At 37.6% G+C, this 27,091-nt stretch overlaps 1 protein-coding gene across 2 annotated transcripts in view; it reads right to left on the bottom strand.

Moving 5' to 3' along the window:
• Positions 1-13,276: 13,276 nt before the first annotated feature.
• Positions 13,277-27,091, bottom strand: part of LOC117435180 (uncharacterized) — a 73,751-nt gene continuing 59,936 nt past the window's right edge. Inside the window, exons 14-15 of one of the 2 annotated variants that reach the window (XM_034058199.3) lie at positions 24,978-25,202; positions 13,277-13,724 (exon numbers count right to left, since the gene is read on the bottom strand). In XM_034058199.3, coding sequence (XP_033914090.3) covers positions 13,646-13,724; positions 24,978-25,202 — 304 coding nt within the window. In that variant the 3' untranslated portion in view covers positions 13,277-13,645. Of the gene's footprint in view, positions 13,725-17,158; positions 17,246-24,977; positions 25,203-27,091 lie in introns of those variants that run through there. The other variant, XM_059003165.1, reaches the window with a different exon arrangement.

Here is a 27,091-nt window from a genome sequence, read left to right as displayed (position 1 = left end):
TCCTGAGTTACTGGTTTCAATGCATGCATGTATGCCCAGGATATTTTACCTTGTTGGTATGCTGGAGCAGTCTGCAAGACACAACCTGGTGGTATAACTGGAAGAAAGGGATTATAATAAAATCTAAGAACAAGTATATGAGCCTGTATGTTTCAGCCAGGACTACTCTGGGCACCTTTGGTGATCCACACCATACACCTTACATCATGTAACCTATAATGCCAAATGTACAAGTTTAACAGGTAGTACAGAAGATATAGGATGCATATTATATGTTATCTGAAGGGTAATTTGTGCTTTAAGCAAAAATGGAATATTAGCAAACAGAAGACATTTGATGCATTACAGTATCAGAATCAATTTTAAACATTAAAAAAATGAAAAGGTGTCTGTTGTACTAAAACGTTTAAGTTTTAATATAGATTGCTGGTTGACAATACATGATGCATGTGTCAGATGTCAAATACTCACACGTGCAATATGTAAATAAGAACGACCTGTGGAATACAGCCAGGAGAAGTCATGGGAACAGTGGAACTAGTGAAAAGGGACTCCGTCATTTTAAACACATTGTATCCATATGCATTGTGTGGGTACTGGCAATCAATGCTTCTATGCAATACAGTACACAGTACAGTTTACTATATTAATATATCACTGTAAAGATCCCAAAAACATTAAGGGCCTCTTTTACAAAGATCCAGCAATGTGATGTCAAGTTTATGTGAAGAAGAAATGCATTCGAATCAATCAGTTATCAAGGAGTGGAGCCATATACTATGGCTGCAGCCCCCACACTACTTTGTGTTTCATGTTCTACCTGTATCAAAGTGTCTCTCCAGTTGGATTTAAGCTCTGCAAGCTGTTTCAGGAAAATTGTTAGGTATGTGACTTGTCTGAAGACTGGTAAAGCCACATTGGGTGAATGCTATCTGCCTTAAGGAACAGTATGTACAGCATGCCGATTTGTATAGGAGACAAAGAGGAAATTAAATAACTGAAATTACAAAAGTAACCGTGCCTTTGGAAATTCTTTGGTGTACATTACAGCTGCTAAATCGGTTACTACAATTCATGAGTGCTACACAATTCAAACCTGCAGTATATAGAGGATTGTATTTAGCAAACAACTGGCAGTTAAATATCATCTTTTAAATCTAAACTCATATTGTTAAAATTTGATACAAAATATCACATTGATGCAAAGTTAGCCGCAAAATACATCCCACTAAGTTGACAAAATTGGTTCTTTTGAATTTATCTAAAATAGTGGTACCTCTGCTAAAAGTACAATAGTGTATCATGCATGCTATTATGCCGGGTCACACACCATTAAATGGTGCAGACTGTGTCATTACAAACTGTGTATGATTCACCCATGGTGTAGAGTGTGAAGTTAAATTGTGAATGTTTTTCTGAGTTACTACAAATCTCATTAAAACTATATGCAGCACCATTACCAAGGAGCAAAATATTTTACAGCGTTTTGCTTTTGAATATTTAAACAAGGAAATAAAGTTGTGTATCTTTATTATATTCTACTGTATATAAACTTGCCTGCTGGTTTCCAACATTTTTGTTATACTCTACTAATATTCACAGTTTATCATCCACAACCTCAAAAGTACTCAAATCACACAAGAAACAAAGTCAAGGGCAACCATGTGTTGGCTTCTTGCAAGCTTTACCTTGGAATATTAACAGTGTTGTTTACATAGCTTTGTTACTGTTTTGCTATTCACGAACACAGCCGCAAGGTCAATAAAACAACATACAGCATAAAGAACTAAGCGAGCTGAACAACAAAACATATTCATGATAAAAAATCAAATCTGAGCAGTTCAAGTTCACATTACTGGTATTTAGTGAAAACAGGCACATCTGGCATTTTCACAAAAACAAGTACCACGTTGCTCTGATTGTGAAGTGATCCCAGTCACCATTGACCCATGCAGAGCTGCACCTGCTTATACAGAGATAACAACCGTCTGGTAGACTAGATTTGTATAACAGTGCTTGTAAATAACACGTACAAGACACAACATAATAATCTCACATGATATTAAGGATATTCTGCATTTTCTCTTGCCGTTATAATCTTAACTGACACAAAACTAGTGATGGAGAAATGGTGGATTAAAACAGAAAACCCGGTTTAGTTTACTTACAATACATGAAATAAGATAGATTTCCAGATAGAAAAATCCTCAACAGCTTTAATTAAAGCAATGCCGGGGACTAGGTTTTGTGTTTGCCTACAGATGCTTAATATGCGGTTTCAGCTTAAATGACTGCATCATTCTCGTTTTGTTTCCGCTTTTTAAAACTCGTAATTTCCAACATTATATCATTGTGATTATGTTAGAAAAGATGAACAATACACACGGATTTCTAATCCATTATATGCTATGATTTGCACTGCCAATTCAATGTCATATCAATATCAACGTGAAATATTTCTTCCCAGTCTATTGTGGGTATTGCTAATAGTTTTGCTAAAGTTTCTTTACTCGCTGGTACAACAATGGCATACCAAACGGTTGCAAAAGAGGTGTCATGCTACATATACAACAATTCATTTCGTAAGAAAGCAAAATGTTCTCATTAAACCTTTGGATGTTTTAGTACAAACTTAAATGAAACTAAGGGAGGAATAAACCTGTCATGCTTATCTAGACTAGAGAGGCTTCAGTTTACACCTGCTGCTTACATCTGGAACAGCTCACAAAATTAGCCACCTGAAGTGTATACTAAATTAAGAAAAGCAAAGCACTTAACCTTTTGACAGCCCAGAGCCTTGCCAAATTCTGCCTTCCAACCTACATTGCAGCTTCTTATCTCTATTGGTAGATCCCAAACAAATAGTGAGGCTTGAATTCTTCTTTTAGACAAGGATGGAAATAAGGGTTCCATTGCACAACAGTTGGATCCACTTTCACTTGGAGTTTAAAACGACACACCTGAGCTTGTTACCTATACACTGTAGCTGTGGCTAATCCAGCTTGTATTGAAACCTGGAACGGGTGAAACTGCTATGTCATAGGAGTCTTATTGCCATCCTTGTAGGAATATCTTTGTACTGCCAAGGTTTTTTGGATGTTGAGGGTTAACACCACAACCATACTGCTTGGTACATGAATCAGATGCAGTCCGTCTGTACCCAGGAAAGCAGCCCATTATCACTGTGCACATATGTGCTATTATTTGTCATAGTTCAATAGGACAGGTGCTGAATCGGTGGTTACCGGTACATTTCATAGCTGTTCAGAAACTAAAAGGGCACCTGGAAATAGAATGAAGCGACTCTTGAAAAGTCTTCCATGTAACGCCACCAACAAAAGATACTTAAATCAAAATCCAGTGCAGACATGTGGCTCTGTTTTATCGCAAGCTTCCTGTTTTATTATCTCATCTGGGTAACCTGCAGTAAAATACAACAATGAAAAACGGCACGTTCTGTTTGAGTCACAATACTCCACAATTGTAGCAGAACACGCACATTGACAAGTTGTATTTTTTGGAAGTAATCCCCTGGAGCCAGTCTGAACCGTTCCTTGCTACTGTGCACGATTCAAGATGGCAACACAGAAGACAAAAGAGATTTACCAGTCTCTTTCATAATTGTACCAGAATGCCAGTAAACAAAACAATTGGCTCCTTCACATGCAATACTCAAGTAAACATTTTAAAAGTGATTCGAACATTTTCTGTGGTCTGTGGTGTTGTTTCCTGCATTCTTGTCTACTGTGAAATTAGTTTTGCTTTAAATTACTGAAAGTCACCCATACTTTGTGTAATTAAATGACTTGAAATCAATCGGCTTTACTCGGACACAGAAAAAAAAGTTGTACATCCTTAGGAGAATGAGTTAGAACCATAAATAACTATCCATTAATAAATGATGGTAATGAATCCTGAAGCTGTTATGAAGAAATATCCCTCGAGACTGTAAAATAAAGCAAACGTGTTGGTTTCCAGAGCAGAAGGTTCAATGTCTTTCTCCTTGAACCTTTCCCAAGGTTACATCATTATTTGTACAGCATCCCCAATGGACTTCAAGGCAGCAGCTCAGTTCTACGTATCTTCAGGGAAGCGCCTCAGTCAAACATTACCTTATCTACTGTCTCTAATACTGAAGCCAGTGTTTAGACTTCAGGCTGAATAGCTTCAATAAATGCATTTGTCTCATCTGCATTATAGTCTTCCAACTGTTATACAGCATATTCAAGTGCACACTTGTCAGATTTGCATTGCAAGGCACGATGGGCCACATCTAGCAGTTAAATACATAGGACTGCAAAGCATTTGCTGGCACACTAACGCTTGTTTAATCTTGGAAGTTTTCTCCGCTTGCATACTCTATTAAACGCGTGTGCAGTCTTTAATTATGAGTCTCTACCCTTGTGTTTTCATCATGCACAAGAACCTTAATACAATCATAATGACTAGCTATTACTACAACCTGGGTTGTAATTTGTAATTCCATATTCCAATGCTAAATACTTAATTTTCCTTCTGATAAGACATAATTCATGTTCAGTGACATAAAAATAAAAACCAGCAACCACCAGTCATTAGTGCTTATAGTACTTTGAGATCAGAGAGAAAATATTTGATTTTAAAATGACTGCCATGAGCGAGGGGAAAAAAACCACACATTGTCTGCTCAAGTAGATATTAAAACACATGGGTGTAATGTTTCCAGCTTAGCTGAAATGCACAATTGATACCTGTCTGAACCCATTTAGGTGTTTATGCATTACCTAAACAAGGAACAGCTTTGAATAGTATACCTGTTTCTCTGGTTTAAGAACACAGCACAGAAACAAATGGTTTTGCATAACTTCTACATCGGACAAGGTAACAAAGAATGGTGAAGAACTTTTACTCTGTGATTATCCCTCAACTCAAGCAATGCACAAAATAGTTCAGTTGTTATCATTAGTTAAATATTTGTAGTCTGAATAAGTAACAAGTCAGTGACCCTAAAAATGACAACTATCCAACATCAGTGTTGGGAAATGATCACAGTCTGCAGATTCCTTGCAGAAGTAAATGCCAGAGGAAACAATGACCCAGTAAATGATACACAATCAAATATCAGAATAATATTAAAAACAACAGCACACCTCAACTGACAATACTGTGCGTGAGAATGTGTAAAACTCCCCAACGACATGACCACTAAACATGCAATCATAAATGGTTATCACTCCTTATTTATTTTTCTTTCATTCACTGTATTTGGATCTACAGGTTCTCCTCCAATTCCAACTCCCTTTAATCACTGACCGACAGCACTTTGAGCCCCTAGTTCAGATATTATGCCCAGCTTTTTATAACACTCTGCAGACAAACATGTTCTACAGTATGAGCAGCACAGGGAATTCAAAGTGCACATGTCATGTAGCGATCTCATTTCAAAGTAACACGTTGATTAAATATTTACTAGGGAAGATGCATATGTGAGCACTGTGTGACCCTGTACTAAAAGGCAAATGAGATGCTGTACTAGTACATTCTGATCTTCACCCATGTTCTGTAGCAGGTCTTTTTCCCACTCAAGCTATGCTTTGAATGCCTGACTGATGCTTCCTTTTGATCCAGCAAACAGATCAGTTTATGCAAGACCCCTGTGGTTGAGAGTCATCATTACTTAATTTGTGAGTTGAATGACATAGTTGTGTAATTGGTAACAAGAAAGTAACATTAGTTTTCTTTATAGTAACAGCAAATAACCCTTGGGTCTACTTTTTATTCTGTACAGAACGGTAATCCCATTGGTATTTAATTGCCAAAAGCATCACTTTCAAGAACATCAAAGACTAGCTTGAATAAAATAATAAAGCATTTTTAACAGCTGGGGATTTATTATAAATGACTGCTGCTTTTTCAATCACCCACAGGTAAGAACAGCTCACTGGTTTGACCAATCAGCACTTAACATAACTGCAGCAATGACAGTAAATCAGAGTTGCTATTCTACAGCAGAACGGCAATATTCAGGGTCAGAAAGGATGTTTCCAGTTGCATTTTGAATCTCTCAAGATCGGAAATTCAATCCCAGAAGGCAGAGGATTCACATGCTATGGGTTTAAAAGTCCAAGTAGTCATCTGATCCTGACATACATGCTATACAACAGAGGGTGGCTTTAAAAATTGGGGGTTGCTAATTATGTCTGTTAAGTATCTATATTTAAAGCATGAATGGTGTAACACATGGATGCATTTGCTTGTGTCTCTCGGGACCCTCTTGTTAACAAGATGTGGCAAAAAGAACAGTATTTTTTGCAGTATATCATTTAGAATGACTTTACAACATTGAGAATGAATTTGCACATTAATACTGTATGATTATTCTACACTCATAGGATTAAGTAGTATCTGCATCCTAAGACAACATTCCCAGAATTAATCAATAAAGCACATTCTTTCTCGGTCTTCATTTTAAAAGGCATTCAAATCTATTGGAAAGCTGGCAGGCACTTGCACGCATTTATATTTTGGGAGATTTCCAAGTAGCTATACTTTCTGTAACCCTGATATACTCAATGGAAAGTTATGAAAGTGTCTAAAGAATATCGCTATTTGTTTTAGAAACCTTTGTGCAGAGAGGAAATCCGTCTCATGTAATCAGTATTGGGTCAGCTTGTGCAGATTGTAAAGGTGGTGTCTTAAAAGAAAAGCCTGTTCCAAAAACAAGAACCTACCTTTTGCAACACTGAATAAATAACCTGAGGTATTATTGTGTTGATTCTTCACCTTGACTGATTCAAAATCTACATTGCGTCTCCAATATCAGACACGCACTCTTCAGTAACAAAAGACTCATAATCTCCAACGGTTGTATCCCAGCTGTCTGTTATTAGCCGTGATGAAAGACTTATTTTAAGGACAGTTAGCTTTCAGTTCATATCGCTATACATAGTGATAGCACAATGGACAGGGTTTTGTAGTTTACAATACACACTACAACAGCAGTTCTAAACAGTTGACAGGGTGATTGTATCAGTGATGAATATGATCTGAACCAGTTGAAATGTACTGGCATATTATATGTATGATATTACCATAAAGGGTTACCCAGAGTAAGACAACACACACCAATTCACTGTTTAAGATATGGCAAGCACTTTTGATGGGGGGCAAAATTAAGTATACAAATATATTTTGTTTTTACAAAACGCAACTAGAAGGCGACTTTTAAAACACACCCAGTAAAACATTTTTTTGATGGGCCAGTTTATACTGTAATTTTGCTAATCGTATAGCTAAACATATGAAAGAATTAAATGCATGTGTACTGCATTCTGTTGCATAATTACATAAATGACATTAAAAAAAAAAATACAATTTTAGTAACTTCTGAGTTTCACAATCACTTTTCTATCAATCTTTAGAGATAAAACCAAGACTTCAAGTCTGCATTTATTAAGCTTTAAAAAAAATACTTAGTTAAAAAAAGATCTTCAATAGAGCGTATGAATTATGTGTCCTCGAGAATGATGAGGTTAGTCTGCAAGGGATTATATCTAGTTGCAGTGATGTTCTAGCTGCGGTGACGAGGCTATTGTCACCACTGGCACTGGGTGATTGATGCAAGGCACAGGACTGCATACTCTTAGGGGACTGGTCCTGAACTGATTTGCCATGTGTTAGTTATGTTGAGGAATTTCAGATGGCAAGTCTATGGTTTACAAAGCATTTACACATGTTGCTCAAAACTCTGCTTTTAGCTACTGTATGCCTTATAAAAGTTTACAACTGTAATTTAGCAGTTCTCTCAGATTAATAAAGCATGTTTTTACTATGCTTTGCTATGCTTTTACTATGCTAAACTTTTATATGGGATCCTATGATCTATGACCTTTTACCCAAGCCATGTTTGTATTGGTCACCGTTAAAAAGCTTCTTAGCATGTCTGCGATATTCTGTAATAGCAATCCTGTTGAAAAACTCAGCAGGTTCAAAGCATCTAGATAGCGGCCCAGACAGAACTCTCAAAATCACATTGGACCTGCAGGTACACCTGGAACATCAGAGTGTAACCATTAACCTGCCCCCCTGCAACACTCTGCCCCTAGAGGACGTGAGGTGTATTACTAGACAGACTTCAAGGTTAGACTTCCAAGTTTTAATATTTTATATCCATAACAACTTCCATTCCAAAACATGAAGAGCAACTCTGAGGTACACAGACGTCAATGCAGAACCTTATCTCAAACCTGCTGAGCGAGCTGGGTCATCAGCACGTAATGGCTTATCATGCATGGATATTCAAAACTTCAGAGCCTAGCCTTTGAATGATGAAACCCACAATCATGACTGCATTGTAAAACAATAATGTATGCTATAACCTTTAACGTATGGCTTTGGTACCAGAATGTGTTATCTTATAACGGCTAGCGCAGTGCCATCTGCAATGAAGCAAGGCAGATAAAAGAGGGTAAAAGTATCAAGGAACGTTTTCCATGAAAGCTGTTTTTTATAATTATGACTGATTTTTAATCAACTGTACATGTTTAAAAATGTTAGTCAATTCACAGTACCTGTAGAAGAATATAGGACAGTTGTGTAAGTCTGGACGATAACTTCAGTGAATGAAGGGTCAATGTGATACAATAAGGTAGATAAACTCTTAAGGCTGCAGTTGTAGATGAAGCATAGCTGTTTGGCATGCAGAATTACATAAGGACAGAGAAGGCTAAACACAAAACGGGAAGTCTTCACCACTCAGTAAACCAATATGCATCAAGAAACCATCTCCTGTCGTCTTCAAACTTAAAGCAGCAAAACTTAACATAACTAGAAAGTTCCATTCTTGATTCTAGATATATTACAGTATCCTTAAGGCAGTTCTAAGCCATTAGCAGTAATCTTGTACTGTAACCAAAGCCTTGCTTTTGTGGAAATATCAGCATGTCCATAGTTTCTCATTTGAATACAATGATCTACTGTATAAGTGACAAGGACAAGCAATGGCCAGTGTTTCAGCTCTGTATAATGAGAAAGAGTGCTGCGTTCTGGACAGGGAAACTAACTGTCAGACCCCTGTCAGAACTAGATCCTTAGCACTGTGGAAATACTGTGTCAGCAGTTCAGGAAATACATTTCATATCTTAACTACTGCATAAAGACCTGGGGATGCAGATGCAGATGCTGTTTCCTGGAAGTGATTATCATGAAATAATGAAAGGTGACTCCACAACTGAACTGGACTTTGAGCCTGGGGCTAATATGCTTTGTGCATGCTGGTGAAAGAGATTGACAGTTCAGACCTTACGAATATCGCAAGAAAAATTGTATATGGTTTACCAATATATATTAAAAAAAAAAGAAGTTCTCAAAACTATAATCCACCTGTTAAATATATCTGCGCACAACGATGAGAGAGACACACCCTTTGATGCATTGTTTTACAGAACTGTTCTAATGTTAGCTATTCATGTTGAAAGCCAGACTCCCATTGAGCAGCTGGATCTACCTGTCACTCAAAACAGAAATTGCATAGGCTGAACCTGACATGAATTCAAAACGCAAACTCTCCCTGATCACGCAGATTTCACATTTACTTAATGCTAAGTTATAAAGAGCAGGTGTCAGTCCTCACTTCACCACGAACAGCTCTGACAAACTGTGCATTTCTAGATTTCATGCTTTTTTGAAGGAGAACAATAGCCTGTAGGTTTCTGCTCCTCATTAAGGTAAAACAGCATTTCAGCAGGTGTCTGAACTGCCTCTACACGAACAGGCAGACTAGAACGACCTGCGTGACAATGGCTTTTACTAAAAGGAAAAAAAAAAAAAAATTGAAACCGCCGTACAGCTATGATAATTTCTCTAAACCGTGACCAAAGCAACAAATTAAAAAAAGTTATATTAAACATAACAGTTTTATGCATACTGTAGTTTAAATACAAATTAATTGTGTGTTTATCTTTTCTGTGTTGGGGGGGGGTAATAAAGTATGGATGACACTGGAAGGATGCATTTATGTTTCACAAAATGAGTTTGGTGAAAACAGGACTGAAGAACTGAATTTGATACAGGGTGTGTGAGACCTTGTGTTGTGGGATTAATGTCTTGGAAGTGCAGCAAGGTAAATTAAGACCTGAATCTGCAGCGGGCACAGGGCTTTCTTCCAGTTCTATATTGATGCATAAACATCAACATCTGCTCATAAATAGCTGATAATAGATTGGCAATTACAGTAAATTACTTTCACTGTATTTTCAGGTCCATTCTATCCCTTGAGTTGGCAATTAGATTAATGTGCAAAGGTTCTAAGGTTTAAAGCAAGTGGGACGAATATGAGCATGTTCACTAGAGACAAAGCTCATAAATCCCACTAAAGGTTAATGACAGGGAGGAACAGGCTTGAAGAAGATCTGCTGGGTTGTAAAACTTCACTTTGCATGGTCTTGATCAACACATGCACTCCCTGACTGTTCAAAGTTCATCAGTTATACAAGGTCTGTTTCACCCTGTCCTGCCTACCATCCTTAGCACCAGCCCCTCAAGCTGAATACATGTCAATGCAGCATTTCTAATTTTTGAGTTGCAACACGGACAATGAACTAGCTGTCAGTGATGCAACAGGTGTTTCTCTTTGTTCTACCTGTTTTCAAAAGTCTTGATAGAAATAATCCAGTCTGGGATTGAGCTCATCTGCATTCTTTTCTTTCATTTTTATCTTAAGGATGTGTGTGCCATGCCTTTCCTTGTAGTGTGTGAATTAGCCAGGGGCCATACAGGGTCAGGTATTATTTGTATTTGTAAATGGCTGAGAGAGTCGTTAAGTACTTAGCCACTACTGAATCTTTCAAAACAAAAACAGGTTCCTATAGTCTTTTAAAAAAAAAAAAAAAAAAAAGAGAGAGAGATATAAAAATGAAATCAGAATAAATCAATAAATCAGAACAAGTGAATTCTAACCAGGAGTGCACTGTAAAAATACACATCTGAATTTCAGAGGTTCTTGCTACTGTATAAGGATCTTAAAAGATGTAATCCCTCAATATGCAAACTACTCACGAACACAGTGGAAAAACAATTTAACAGTATGGGGCCAAGAAAATTAAAGCGTTCTAATTAAAGCTCTCATGTAAATGGTTCTCAAATACAAAGTTACCTGCTAATGGCTGCATTAAATTCTGCATTTCGTACAGCAACCACTCTGACTACCAAGTAGCACAGTAATAAATATGTATAAGTGACTCAATTATGAATCCAGAGAGCATAACATTAAACACAACCAAGACTTGTTTTGTTATCGCAAAGCCTAGACCATGCATTCTAAATATACTTGAGGATTAGGAATCATTTATCATATTTCTGTACAGCTTTACAAACTGTACAGTCTACCTATAAAACTGCATTAAAATCTCTGCTGACAGCAAGTAAAGTTATTAATGTGGTTTACCAGTCTAATAACCTGACGCATGTGCATCAGCTTTCACTTAAACATTAAAGCAAAGTTATTTATATATCTGTTTATATCTATCTATCTATCTATCTATCTATCTATCTATACACACACACACACACACACACAGGTATTATATATAGTCTGCAAGGTACTTTCAAAGACCTGCAATAAGAAGCATGGGGTGTCTCTCTCTGTGGTTGACTCTTTAAAACCACAGTCTATTCAGTCAACAGCTTTTTCTGAGCTGATGCAGGTTCACAGGTCTAGGGGATTAGAGGTTCTTGTTTCCTTAGCTTGACTAGTCAAGGTGTTGATGTGACCCCTGTCATGTCCAATCTGTTTAGACAGCCCTCATTTTGAAGCAGGTTACTCACCATAACTGGGTGAACTAGGGTTACATTACAATCTGCATCACACTCCAGTGCTTGGAGCTTCAGAATTGCAATACTTAAGTAAAAAAAAGGTCTCAACCTGCATTCTCTTTCACTGCTGTATTCTCTACATACAGGAGACTATCAAGTGTTTATCAGTTAGAATTTGAGATCATAAATCTAATTACGACAATTATTCTATTAGCTACAGGGGATTTCTGCCATTATTATCTCATGTGAAACTGAGGGGACACACCTTAGTCTCACAAGTTTCATTCAAATGAATTTATGTGTTTACTTTCTGACAGTCTAACATGCTCCAGCAGGTTGTGGACATACGTTATCATTCTAAATTAATATATTCAGTCAAACATAAGACTCACTCAAGGGACTGTCTCAAAGTGGTCTTCAGAGACACCAAAACAGAAACTTACCGGTAGTTTTAAAGTTAGACAAACACTTGGAAGGAAAATGGTCTTTACACAGTGATTTAATGTAAGGCGATCCACAGAGACCCCTTTGATGAATCCCAGTTTGTATGAATCTCCCATGTGGAAGACAGCTTGTTGGATTGTTACCTTTGAGCGGTCATTATGAGCAGGATTGACTGTAGCCACTATAGTAGGTCCTACAGGTCTGACTGTAAATTATAAAATGTTAACTGATTTTGAAGAGGTTACCAATAGGAAGGGCACTTGGTTATTTCATATTCATTGGTAATTCCCAAACCAAGCGTTTGGGAATCACAATTTATATATATATAAATGGTGATTATTAACAACCATCAGATTTACATCGCAACCTTATTTTATAGCACAATTACAGAAAATTAATTGTTAACAACAGATCCTTAAAAAACAAGGTCCCCAGTGGCTCACCTTGTAAAAGCACTGGGATTGGAGAAATTCTCAGGTTTTCATGCAGGCAGGTAAATAAAGGATATAAATGACACATCTTGAGGTGTTCTAATACATTTGCACACGACTGTATACAAACATAAATAATAGACTAGTAAAGATGCTGGATAACACAGCAGGGTGGTGATAATGTCTCAGGCGCTGAAGTACTAAGTGAGGGATTCATTTTCATTCAGGTGAATAGAAACAAAGCATTCAAAACTTCGGACAAAGTAGTCTTTCAATGTTTTCAAAAGTATGGTGCTCACTTTTTTTTTTACTGTATTTGCCAGCCCAGACTGTGTAAAACCAGCTTGACAGAAAACATTTTATAAAATCAATGCAGTAAAGGTGACAACGAAACGAAAAAAAACAAAAACAAAAAAAAACAACTAATCCCATAAATTCTGTGATGTCAAAACTATTATTTTACATACTGTAGTTATTAATCCCTTCACCCCCATTCCACATTCATACGCAGTGCAATCATACCTGTGGTTAATCGTGTGTAATGCAGTGCAGCAGACTTCCAAGTGATTAATATAGTTCATTAATAGTGTCAAATAAATACCAAACAGTAACAACTTTAAATAACAATTTATTCTATAAAACAAGATAATACTAACAAATCATTACCTGGTTCTACAATTTCAGGATGGGTTGGTTTGGCCATTTAGAACAGGCCTCTGCTTGGCTACAATACCTTTTACAGAACTACCATCAGTAGCCAGGCTATTAATAGAAACTTAAAATGTTAAATTAAAGTGAACCAACCGTGATCCTGTTGGTAGTTTCTTCAATTTCCAATCACACGTAATCTGCCCTTTAAAAGCAGAAGCAGCAGTGCAAGTTTTCTTTCAAGTGCTGTTATTAACAAACAAAAAATCGACCCAGTTACGGGTGCCTTCTACAAGGCTAATTTATATGTGGAGTTTGTTAGATCGATGATATTAGATAAGTCGAGACTCTCGAGTATTCTCCAAGGGACTCTCTCTCTTGTTCAATGTGCGATTTCCTGGTGACGACTCCCTTTAACCAAACAAGAAAAGAAACTGATTAGTCTGCAGGAACGTTGGGTTCAAAGAAAGGAAGCAGTGACAATGCCAGTATATCTATACAGAAATCTCAGTGAACAAACAGGCCTATGAATGGATGTGTTTTATGTGGCACCAGTAGATTTTGTTTTTTTAAATACATACCATTGCAAATTAAGGCAATTGTGTTAAACAGTATATTTTAAGGGGTTGCTTTCATAAAGTTATGTCTCTTTACAAGAGCCATCTCTTACAAACAAAGTAGAACACACCGACAGTCAGCATACAGTACATAAAAATACACAACAACGAGATATTTCTTGCTCAGTTGGCAGAAAAAGTCAGCATTAATAGGAATTTAAATATCCTATTTAGCACAACCAAAATTGAAAACCCAGCGACTCCCACCAAGAATTACTGGGGCCTGTTCAATTGATCTAAGCCAGGGCTACTCAACCCTGGTCCTGGAGGGCCGGTGTCCCTCCTGGTTTTTGTTCCAACTGTACCCCAAATTACTTAACTGGACCGATTAAGTGCTTATTAGAAGCTTAATCAATTTAGTGTACAGTTAGAACAAAACCCAGGAGGGACAGCGGCCCTCCAGGACCAGGGTTGAGGAGCCCTGATCTAAACACGAACATGCTTTAAAATCGCTAAACAGGTTCCTCTCTGGCGTTTACATATTTGTACAAACAGACAAGCAAGGCACTCGCATGCACTGTCAGATTGATTTTCATAATCTTGGATCTCAAATTTAAAATGACCTCAGTGGCAGTATTTAGATATACAACTAGGGTAAGATGATGTTTTTGTTGTAGTGTAAAAGGGGAATGACCCTCAATTGCCGAGCCTCCACAGTGCGCTGGTTTGTTTAGCCACACTCCTCATCCTTTCATTGATTTAACTCAGTGCCTTGAATTCTTGCCCTCTAGGCTAGGCTGTTTGTATCCACCTTTCATTATCTCTCACCAGTCATGACATAATGAGATGTTAACTGGATGGAATGGTTACAGTGCAGGTAAACACTTCTAGTTTCCACCCCCTGCTAAAGCCACTTTTCCCCACGGAGATACCCAATCGGCCAAGAATGAGAAAAGACACGACACCCTCTCAAAACAGTAATTACTTATATATATTTTAAAAAAAAATCAACATTAGATTCAAATCCATAATTTTGGTATTAAATGCTATAAAACAAGAATAAATAACATGGCTACTTTGAGGAAATCTAAACATATAATTAACAAACCTCACTATTAAAACAGAGCATGTTTCATGTGAAGTACAGTAAACAGTTTTCTGCTCAATTTCACATGAAGAGTCCTCATTTTGCTTTCAGCACTTGTAAGCGCAGTAATTGTTGCTTCTTGGTTTTGAAATGCGACAGAAAACAGAGTATAGACATAAGGCTTAGCCCATTGATTGTAATCTATGAAAATACTGCTTAGACATTCATTAGCACCATGCTGTTTAAACACTGATTTTTAAATGTCACACAAAAAGGTAGACTGATGAGATAGACATACCCCCCCTATGTCCCATGACGTGAGTAATGCAGATGTGTGGTACTTGGGGAACAGTTATGATGCATAAAAACAGAAAAGCCGTTTTACCTTTCACAGGCAATTTGGGTTATTTTGGGTACTCTCAATACAATATCAAACTAGTCATACTGTAAAATATCAATCTTTCTATTTTGCCCAAAGCTTCTTTAAACAAAGACACATTTTGTTTTTTGCAGAGGGTTACGTGTTCACTAAATAATAAAACTAGCATTTCCTCTCCTGTGGAGTAAACACAGTACTGCTTGTAATAATGCACATCAATACACTACGTGCTATATATTTGCTTGCTTTTAGGTGCTTATGTATGGTTATATAACATACATAAAAATAATTACATATGGTCTTAAGTAGTATTCCATGTGGGTGTGGGTTTAACCTTCATATGAAATATATATTGTTTACATGGCCATTCTTTATTTAGGCACATCTTTGTGTACCATAAAACTATACGCCGTATAAAAACTAAATAAATTATAATATTATTCTGCATTTTACTTTTAGCTAATTTAAGCATTCTCTCTTTCAAAATCTAAAATCCTTAACACACACTGCAGAGCTACACAACACTCGCAAGAAATTCCACCTCTGAAACAGCCAATCCTCTAAAATGCCCCAGATAAAGACAAACGCTCAGTGTCTGTCTCCTTACCTTGGCCAACAGCCCTTTAAGGCATCTGAAAGAGATAGTGACTCAAAACAACACTGATACCAAGTCAATGTAACCTGAGTACCTGCTCATAGTGTATCAGCTAATCAGAAAGGAGGCTCTCGGGGCAACAGGAATGACAGATAAAAGTAAGGGATACTGATGAAATGATGTCCAGAGAGCGCCTTTGCTTCTAATCTGCAAATAAGGTCAATGAGGACCGACAAGCTCGTTGTACAGTCTGGAACTCTGTGACATCACAAAGCAGCTGCTCTATTGGATACATCATTCTCTTCAGGCAGATCTTGGTCTGATTAAATAGAAACCTAATAAGGCAGGTGTTCTTATGGTTTAATGCTACCTTTGAGTTTACTGTAAGTGTAGAAGCAGTACTCTGACACCGAGACAACATTCTGTACATGTGCAAGTCCTGCCACCATCAAATTGTGTACATTTACAAAAGGAAGTCAAATTACAGGTTCGACAAATGAAATAACAACAATTAATAAACCAGTAAACCAGATAAGCAGTTTATTTATTTTTCATATCTATGAAACTTCAGCATTATGGGTGTTTCACTTAGAATAACTTCATCAGTAGTGAAAAAAAATTATATAAAAAAAATAAAAAATATTGCACAATAATATAACGCTTTACTCTGTCTCAATTAGGCTCGGATCTATTCAGTTTTGTCTTTTTGCAATACAGACACTAGCATACAATTCTTCAAACGTTCTCCGTTAATGTTTTGAAGTTTAGTCTACATTGTTTGCCACAGCTCAGCAGCTGTGCATTTCTGTTATCAATGTATCCTTTTATGCACAGCAGATTTCCCTAAAGATTTTGGCCACACCGGATTTGCAGTATGGCTATGAAATAAGACGCTGCCGTCTTTTGATGCAGCACATGTGCACCTCGGAATATATCAAAAACACACATAGACTGGCTTTAGCAGGGTCTTCGACATGCTAAATGTGCAATGAGAGCCTAAAGCTTTCAACAAACTGCTGCCTTTTAGCAACCCTACATCTGCTTGCTTTGCATAGCCCACAACAAAGCCAAGGAAAAGCTGGCGTTCATTCGAAGTTAAAAGAAAAAGATTATCAGGGGACAGAAAAGAAAGTAGATCACAGAATCCTAATACCTTCTGACAGCTAAAAACCCTTTTAAAAGAAAACAGACACTGCATTGTACCTTGGCTCTGTAGCTGCCCATAAGTTTCCTACTAACCTTTTCTTATTCGCCTTAAAAAATGTAGTGTTCATTAGTAATCTGACCAGCCCTCATGGCACAGAGACAGCAGGGCTGTGAATAGGCAGAGAGTGAGAGGTAATTAAATGAGACAGCCATGCCCAGAATATATTTCTGAAAAATAGGTACAGATGCTTTGAGAAAAGCTCACTGTTTTTGTCAGACACCAACTCGACTCTAGATCCCAGAAACCGCTGGGAATGAAAGGCAGGAATGGAACAAAAAACAATTGGCTCCCAGTTAAAAAACAGTAGTGTTGGTTTCATGAACTCGTCTCCCTCATATTAAAGCACAGCTTACTGTAATGAGGCTCTTTGCGAGCTACCCATGTTTTTCAACCCAGTGTTCATTCTAGGAAACCAAGGCTCCTGGCACACTCGCGTTGAACAAAACAAGACTCCACAGAGATTTACACAGCAATTAGCTTTTGATTTGTAATTTTTTTTTTTTTTTTTTTAGTAAAACATAAAATAGGTTAACATATCATTAAAGAGTTTGCTAAATTACCCACATCAAAAACTACATAATAGTAGGTGAATTTACGTCAATAAACACAATAGGCTAGATTCTGGTTACCAGACCAGACATACACAACCTATGCATTTCTTATTTATTTTTGAATAGTGTACCTGGTGGTTTTTTATTTTTTTTCAAAATTGTGCAAATGGCGATTTTCTATGTGTGAGATCATCTTTTACCACAATTCAGTAAAATACATTAGCACTTCCACAAAACCAGAGGTTCATTTGTTAAACTGTGAAAGTAAAAAGAGCCGTGCTAGATAGCATTTCTCACAAGAATCTCAAGGAGAGCGAGTCATAGGGCATTATTACTCTGTTAACGTATTCTTCTACTCTCTCACAATAATGAATCCAGGCTATATTAGTGGTTTCCTATAATTACATTCTGCATGTGCTCTTGGTATTAATGTTTCCCAGAGCCAGAGCCAAAGAGTTGACTGAACAAAAACACAGACTTCCTGCACCTCCATGGTGCAATCAAGCACAAACTGTCGGTCAAACAATTTTCATTTCTGAAGCACGGCCATGGGCAGGGCACAGAACAGACAGCTGTGTGAGGGAGATTCTGGTTGCTAACAATATGCTTTTCAAGCTTTGCGAAAGCTGCAAGCTGACAGGTAGTGGGGGTTACCACCTGTCCGTGAACAAACTGACTTTGAACTGTGATGCAATATTGGTTTACTCTCCCTCTTCATTTCATTAAAAACAACAAGGGAACTATCAAGAATCTAAAAATACTCCTAATAATTTCATGCAGTAAAAGAATAATCTTAACTGACATTAACTCAGAGGTTCTGTTTATAACTAGGGGCCTAGCAGACCAATAAGTAAACGTAACTCTCCACTGCCCAGCTAGACAAGGTGAAGGCAATTAGATTTTAATTGCAGTGAAACCACAGAGAAATGTAAAACATGAGAAAGTTTCAGACTTGCTCTAGAGCCAAAAGCTTTTCAAACCAACTTTCTGATGACTAAACAGCATTTCTGAACTAGCAAGCAATTATGACATGTTATACAGACTTACTTACCAGTGTAATGTTCGTGAGATACAGGCCCTGCCTAGTGATACAAAACACACATTTGCTGTTTTTTGCTGTTCTTCCAACTCCACAAATGAAAGGAATTTCTGTATCCTTTTAACCTTAATGTACTGGTATTGAAAAAAGACAAAAACACACACCAACTAATCTGAAATAGGGTTTCTGACAAAGACATGTGCCCTTTCACAGTGCAAATGTATGAATCTCCATGCCATTATAAGTTTGTAAAATGACTGTATATTGAAAATCATTATGCAATGGAATCTAGATTCGTTGGCTGTAATAACTTTTCTTTTCCTAGAATAGAACGTTATAATGCCACTTATTTATCAGACAACAATCCTTGTATAAAGTTTGTAATGCTCAAAAACAGAATAAACTATGAAGATAAAACACAAGAAGCTGAGTGTTCAGTTGTTTTTTTTACAGGTGTGCTAAAACCATTGATATTCCCACAGCATCGGTTTATCTGCTGGGGTTAAGGCGTAGGTATGAGAGCTGCCCAGGTAGAAGATTTGTTTTGAATACCTTGGTAGCTGTCTGTCATCCCTTGAGGTTTCTGTACTGTGAGAGGGTTAAGCAGACTGCACAGAGCTAATTAGCAAACAGTGGGCTTGCTGATGCCATTGTTCTCTAGAAGCTGCATTTCATATGGACGTGTTTGCTGAATGCCAGAAAACATTCTCTTTGAGGTTTGGCACGTCATATATCACTTTGTTCAGTGGCTCCCTGTCTTTTACAAACATGTGGGTGTGATATTCAAATCGGTCCCTCCATTGTGAAATATTTGCCGAGTTTCTGGATACTGTAACAGTTTTGGCTGTACGTTCCAAGGATAAGATATATTACAGCAAGTCCCTGTTTCACCTAAACAAGCAATTCTCTAACTTGCTTAAGTCAAACAATTATTACATCTAAACTATAACTAATGGTTATTATCTGTTAAACAAGGGGGGCTCAGATAAAACTGCAGATTCAACATGCTATAATTTTTATGAAATGAGAAGAGCAGTTTTTTAAACAGAATGCCAATTTGTGTTATTTTTGAAAGCTATTCTACACACCTCCTGTGTAGGGAATAGCCCAATTGTTTAGTTGTACTAATTTGAAGGTGAAAACTAAAGTCTTGCTTTGTATTATTGTATTATTCAGTTACAGGTGCTTGGTCCATTACAGTTCAATTAGAGACAATTGTATCATTAACATGTTAGCGTCCTGTACACTATCTAATTAGTTGCTTGCGTTTGTTTGCTGTAAGCTTTCCAGCAGCAGGTGCTTGCTTCCAAAGTACTCACGTCATTCATAGAAATAATGTGGTCAATTCAATGTCTTAAATTCACTAGTTTTACCAGCTAACCACTCTAAGGCAAGCTGCATCTCGCTGAAAGTATGCAGTCTTGTTTGGTGCTTTTAGGAACTGCATATTTGTGTAATGTAAAAATCCCAATGCAAAGGAGATAGCAAGGATGTCTAGTACTGTATGTGACTTCTTTTACAAAGTCTGAATAAAAATGATGCCTGTGCATTAGTTTAGATTTCTGCTGTGCCTCGCTTGAACGCAACTGTAGCCTCTCTTCATCAAAAGATTTATAGATCTGGGCCAAGACGGTGTGTGTGTGTGTGTGTGTGAGAAGGAGAACGTTCCGAAGACATTCCACGTACCATCACTCTAATTAAACAGGACATATTTCTGTACGCCTTAAAGGGACACACATTTGTCACCTCCCACCTTCCTTTTTTTTTCTTCCTCTCTTTATTTTTTTTATCCGCAATGTGTGGTACGATGAAAAAGCATCCCTTCCCCTCAGCTCCAGGAAGCTGATCCCCCTCCAGCAGTGCAGTGTGGTGGGCTCGGTGGCTCTCCCCCACAATGAAAGGGAGCGGGGGTCCTGGTCTATCCGCCCGTGAAGCCGAATAGAAAGGTCAGCGGAGATGCACTGCACCAGCCTTCATCCATTCTACCTGCTATTGTCCTGTTAAGTCGTGTAATAGGCAGACAAAGGGAGCACACTCAAAAGGGCAGGAACTCGGTGACACTGTTTCTTTAGCGGACGTCTATTGCAGGAGTGGTGGGCAGAGATCAGTTCTGCCCTGCCGAGCTTTTGTCCTCTCTAAAGCCTGAGCTGGAGACCTTTCACGCCTTCGGTTTCTACTGTTTAAAAACAAAAAGACAATCCTTTTTTCATCTGATGAACTTATTCTGTAGCCTAGCCCTGCTTACTGGTGTCACCTCTCAATAACAGAGCAGTCAAGAAAACAGGAAACAACATGACAACACAAACTGGGAACTTCTTTAGTATTCAAAATATTCTTTGTTTGAAAGGAAATGCTCAGATTTGTTGGCCCATTAGCAAATACGTATGGCACCAATATATTTAGGTTAGACTATATTTTCCAACACAATTTTGGGCTTTAAAAAAAAGTAAAATAAATGACACTTAATAAGCTTTTTCAAGTCTTTGATTCAGTCCAACACAATTGAGGCTACAGTAAGATCATTCTTTGGTCCTGTTCAGCTGGAGATGTTTCTGTTTTTTATTGAAGCTCATGATCTAACAAGTGCGTCCACAATTTGCCAAACCTTTAAACTGATCATTGAAAACCCAGTCATTAAGTGGATTTCATGCAATGTGGCAATACTGAGGCTGTGTACGTGAAGTTAAATATAGGGAGGTTTGCTGGCCAGGCGCCCAGTGAGCTCAAAAGCGGACACCTGCAGGGCTGGTCTTTTGTCCTCCAGAAGCAGGCAGCTTGCTGACATCCATCCGCTCTCGAGTTCCAGGCTGTAAGAGAGGAAGCTGGCTTGGCCGTGGGATCAGAGAATGCCCACTATACCTTAGCTGTGCGGGGAATTGCTGCGGTGAGGGTAAAAAAAAATAACTGGACATTCCAAATTGGTGAGAAAATTGGGGGTAAAATAATTGGGCAGACTAAAATTTAAAAATAAATAAATTGGGGAGGAGATAAAGAGCTTAATAGGCTTTTTTTTCGGAGTCTCCTTTAATTTCACTTAACACAAAATACATCTTAAATTACATTAAAAGTATGGCTGGCACATCCCAGAAATATCGCTGCATAGAAATTATGTTAAGGAATCATTTATTTTTAAAGAACAGAATACACATCAATTTATCGGATTTCCCCTCCAGGAATGATAGAATCCACAATGACAAAACAGGGAAGCAACAGCTGTAATCTGCCTATTAGACTTCAAAGAAATATCACTTTCTAATTAAAGGCTCAGGTACATTACAAAAAGAAAGAGCTACACTTTAGTAGCTTTTAATAGATTTTTTGTTTTGCACATAAGGACCTAGGGCCTTACACTGCATATTTGAGGAAGAAAAACATTTCACCTTATAAATGTATTTTAGACATGTGACCTGTTTGACCTGTTTTTGTGATTAACATGGTAGTTCTGACGTACACTGAACCCTTGACATTTAGCACAGCTGAATTCATGTATGTACTCAATATAATTAAAACACGGCCACCTCATTTCTGTCGCCAGGGTTAGTGTTCAGTCCTGAGATTCTCTCCCAAGCTGTGGTAGTTTTGTGATGTGGACTAATAGTTTAGTGTTTAAAAATATAGTTTAATATTTAGGGCTTGTACAGAAACTACTGCACACATTCTCTCTTCAAACACGAGAAACAGACCATTCATTTCTCTGGACTTCAATCAAGAAACCATGAAAGCGCTGAACGCGATACACTACAAAGCTCCTTCATCCAGCTAAAACATTAAGAAAACATGTATTATTATGTTAATGTATTTTATTATTATATAAAAAGAGTAAACTGTCATAAAAACATCTATATGAATTTTCAGGAGGCAGGTAATATTTATCACCCTCAGCATCATAGAACAGAAGAGTGGCTTTTACATGACAAAGTTTTAAAAGTGATGCAAGCACAATTCAAATAAGAAAGAAAATCCAACAATGGAATTTACTGTTGGAAGAGTACAAGAAAGTGTATTGCTGCTGCTTTTCTTCATGCATGTCATAAAACCTGATTGAAAGTGCTCGCTTTTAACAGTAATCCATCGATCAAATTAAGAATGGACAAAGAACATGACATTAATAGACTCTTAAAGTACTAAAAACACCGAAACAAGTCTTTTACAAGACCAAATGGAGTGTCTAACATTTATGTTAAACTGAGCAAAAAGTCTACTACTTTTTAGAAGAAAGTTTTGTATGATAATGTACACTTCTGTGAGTGGAGATGACCAAAACCTTCACAAAAAATATGCAAAAACTATTAAAATTAGGGGGAAAAGATTATATACTAAAGCTAAAGGTACATTTAGTGTGCCTGAGGTTTCTCTTGTACCATTCTTGTGTTTAGGTTCTGTATCGTTATTGATTACTGAACAAAAGAACATTACTTACAACAGAACTTTAAATAGGGGCTCCAAATTCAGTACATGTCATCAACATCCTTACCAAGACTGGGCAGTGCTACTCTTTAGTGTAACATCTTCATCATAGATTTAAAACAAGCCATTAGGAAGGGATATAAAAGCAGGCCCAGTCTTGTCACCTCTATGGCCTGAAATGGGATGGAATTCAACACATGCATTTCGAAACGTACAACACACAGTCTTTGTATTTCATTCATTTGGTGTAATTATTAAATCTCCACATGCTTCACACAACCCCATTCTGCTGTAGGATCCCATGCAGCAGCAGCATGTCCTGAATTAGTTTACCACCCAGCTACAGCTGGTTTCCTAGGCTTTATCACCCCTCAGACTCTTATTATTATCACCCCTCAAACGGATTACGTCCATGCAAATTATGATTATGTCCACTACAATATAAAAGTACTAAATTTGTACTTGGTGCTACTTGTTTAGCTGTAATTATAAATAACAGGTAACTATACACCTGCTGTAAAAACAGATTTACCATCAAACGCTGCAAGACATAACCGGTTGACGAACAGATTTATTTTTCAGAGAACACAAATGCTGCTAAAGTTTTTTATTTTTTTGTGGTTCAAAAACACTCCAATTAGAATGTTTGTGAGCAAACGTCTTGTGAACAGGGGTTTCTGTTTGAGAGACTCATTGTACCCCATCTGACAAGGTCAACTTGTCAGCCTGTAGATTCACTTTCATTGCAAGGCTCAACTTGTGATGCTCTTTCCCAAAGAAAAAAAAAAACATTCATTCAAATTGTGATGCAAAGGAAGTAACCCAGAGCTACAAGCTGACATGGTTGAACTGGACAGGGGAAACAGGTTGTGCGTTTAAGTGTTTTTTTTTTTTGTTGAAAGGACTGGCTTTATACCATTTCCTAGGTTTGCTTATCAGTCCCATCCAAGAGCACCGACGCAAGTCCTGCCCATCAAACTATTCAGCAGATACTGAAGGAAGTCAAGGGGAAACAGTAATGGTATAATATTTGGCTATTTTAATTTTTTTTCTGGAAACTCATCAACTCCATAGGAGCACCATCATGTCATGGAGACAAAAGGTAATGGAAACAAGCCCACAGCTTTTAAGAGTACACTGCTTAAATGTGTAGGAGCGGGTATAGGTATGTACACTATTGCCCATGTTATATTAATTGCAATTATAACCATTCAAGTCATCTTGATATGTGTCATTTTGATTTTAGCTGCTCTTCGTTGCCATGATTGCCTGTGTGGTATGGAAAACAAGCAGCTGAGATAAGGGGAAGCTCGTTATTTGAAAAGAAAAAAATCTTTCATAGTAGAATCTCACAAATTTCTCCGAGAGGATGCAAAGCACACAAGGCAACAACTACAAGTGTGTATGTATGAATCTTTACCAGCCAAAAATAGCTATCCAACTTCAGAATGATCTGACAGACATCTTTAATTGCCAGTAATAATTATAAGATATAACCGTTACATTATGATGAGAATGATGATGGGTATTAACAACAGTGTTAGATTAAAAATGACTAATGCCCTGCCTAAGAATTACTGAACTTTCTGAACTTTAGTTATATGGCCATCACAACTTCAGGTTGGCAAACTTATCAAAGGTAAATATTCATCCAATTAAGAAACATGCATACCAATGCACAAAACTTCACACTTCAAAAACAATACAAGCTCTTCAAAGGCTTTGATTTTACCCATTTCAAAGCTGGATGCTGTTGCCTTAAGCCCAATAGGAAGTTTCACAGCTCAGTTGAAATACATAAATCATTTACCTTGCCCTCCGGCCTTTTTAGCTAATATTTACCTGGCTTGGAAAGGTGCAGGTCCCAAGTTTGACTCGCAGACAGCTGCTGCCATCTGAGACTGGGATCTCATCCCCTCGGCTTGACGGTCTTTCGAAGGAGAGAACAGCTGCTCGTCCCGATGGGGACGCAGGACTCTACCCTGGCTATGCTGGCTTGAGCTTCTCCTGACCATCTGCCTTTTAGCTGCCCCCGAGTGTCTCTTCTTCAGTACCGAACCCTGGCAGCTGTGGAAGAGAAAACGATAGCTGTGTGTTAGATTTACAAGCAACGTTCAACCGAAAACAATGCCTGCTGCTGCCTCTTAAACATGTCACATTATTACTATTAATAATAATAATAATAATAATAATAATAATAATAATAATAATATTATCTCTTGAAAAATGATTGTGATATCATTATGTGTTACTGCGTGTGCGCGGGTTGAACAGCACTAGCACCGAGGTCTTTTATTCTCACATTACATCTTAATCTCCCTGGAAGTTTCCTTGCTCATGTTTACTACACACTGCTGCTCCGGCTGGAATTGGCCCACCTGGGCAGGTCGATTAAATGTTTCAAAGGTGCGATTATATTGAATTATGACAATGTTTTACTGTTCCTATGAACAAACAGCCTGTTAAAAGGTGCTGACTGGGGATGCTGATTAATGTAATTTGATAACTTTATTTAGAGATGTATTTATTTCATTAAGATACTGTATCATTTTAATCTTAAACACAACAAGAAATGTTCAAGAGATTCTGACAAACAACTGAAACCTGTAGGGTTTAATCAGAATGACAACACTCCCTACCCACAGAGCTAACAGGAGGAATAATAGACAGTATTATACAATCTACTGTACACTGTGGGTTGGGCAGAGTCCAGACCTTGGCTCCAGAAAACACAGATGGGATGAGCTTGGGTGGCAGATAAGGAAACATCAGCACTTCCAACAAAGCTGGATGCCACCCAATGTCTTCAGTGAGAATTAGCCAAACGTTGAACACACGCCTAGCCAAGTCTATTTGCTTGCCAGTGCCAGACTACTGTATGCTGTAAACATTAAAAGATAGGATTTTTATATCTAACCACTATTTGTTTCTGGCTTAATTCACTTTGGCACTTGGCATGTTCTAGAACCACACAGCACAGAGTCAAACTGGTTTAATCTCCTGCAGCTTTAGTTACATTTATCACCATTATTGACACCACACAAACTCATCAACTAGAGTGTCTGACAACACTGATAGAACAATGTACATTATCACGGTCATGGAAGATATGTCAGTTTCACAGATGTCACTTGTACTACTTCACTTTTTTTTGCTTTACTTTACACAGAAACCAATGATTCATGGATCAATTCAGTTATTTGCACAAGAATATCCTCAACGTACTGGGATTTGCAATGGGTGTTTAAGACAATACTGTCATCAAGGGGTGACCCCCACCCCTTGCAACTTGCACAATGTTCACTTTTGTTGTGTTTTTTTGTGGTTAAAATTAGAAGTTTGTCCACGGCACCAAAGGCTAATAACTCCAACCCCCTCCCTACGTACTCCTCTTTCTTTATGTTGTTTTATCTCAAACATTTAGACTCAAGCTGCTGCCAGTCTGTGATGTATATTCAAATCCTTTCCAGACAAGAAACTGCCTGATCCAAGAGATTCGAGTGGGGTGCCTCTGGAGCCACCAGCTCCCTTATCAACAGATAAACACTTGATACATCTGTAGACAGTTGACTATCTGCTGACGTACCTGTACCAAGGTTTCAAACCCCAAGGGTTGTGGAGGCACTGTTTGTATCAGGAGCTGGTCTTTAATCCATTCCTCCCCTCATCTCCTTTGCCTTTCTGTTAATTACTCATTCCATTAATACATTAAAAGGTGGTCCATTTGTAAACATAGTATTAAAACCCGGTTTCAGAAGCAACACTGTTTCAATCCATTGAAGTACATCTACTTTGTGACATTTAGCAAACTAAATGCAAAACAGGAAAAACAATCCATACTAGAAAAAAGGGTGTGTCCTACAATTTATGGATTATGATGAATTTATTTTTTAAAAACTTGTTAACCCATATTTGTCAGATGAAGGTATTTAAAGCTTGAAAAGGTTTTCAAATCT

Source organism: Acipenser ruthenus, chromosome 28 (assembly GCF_902713425.1).
Source record: "Acipenser ruthenus chromosome 28, fAciRut3.2 maternal haplotype, whole genome shotgun sequence".
Taxonomy (NCBI): domain Eukaryota; kingdom Metazoa; phylum Chordata; class Actinopteri; order Acipenseriformes; family Acipenseridae; genus Acipenser; species Acipenser ruthenus.
This window is presented reverse-complemented; position numbering and strand designations above follow the sequence as displayed.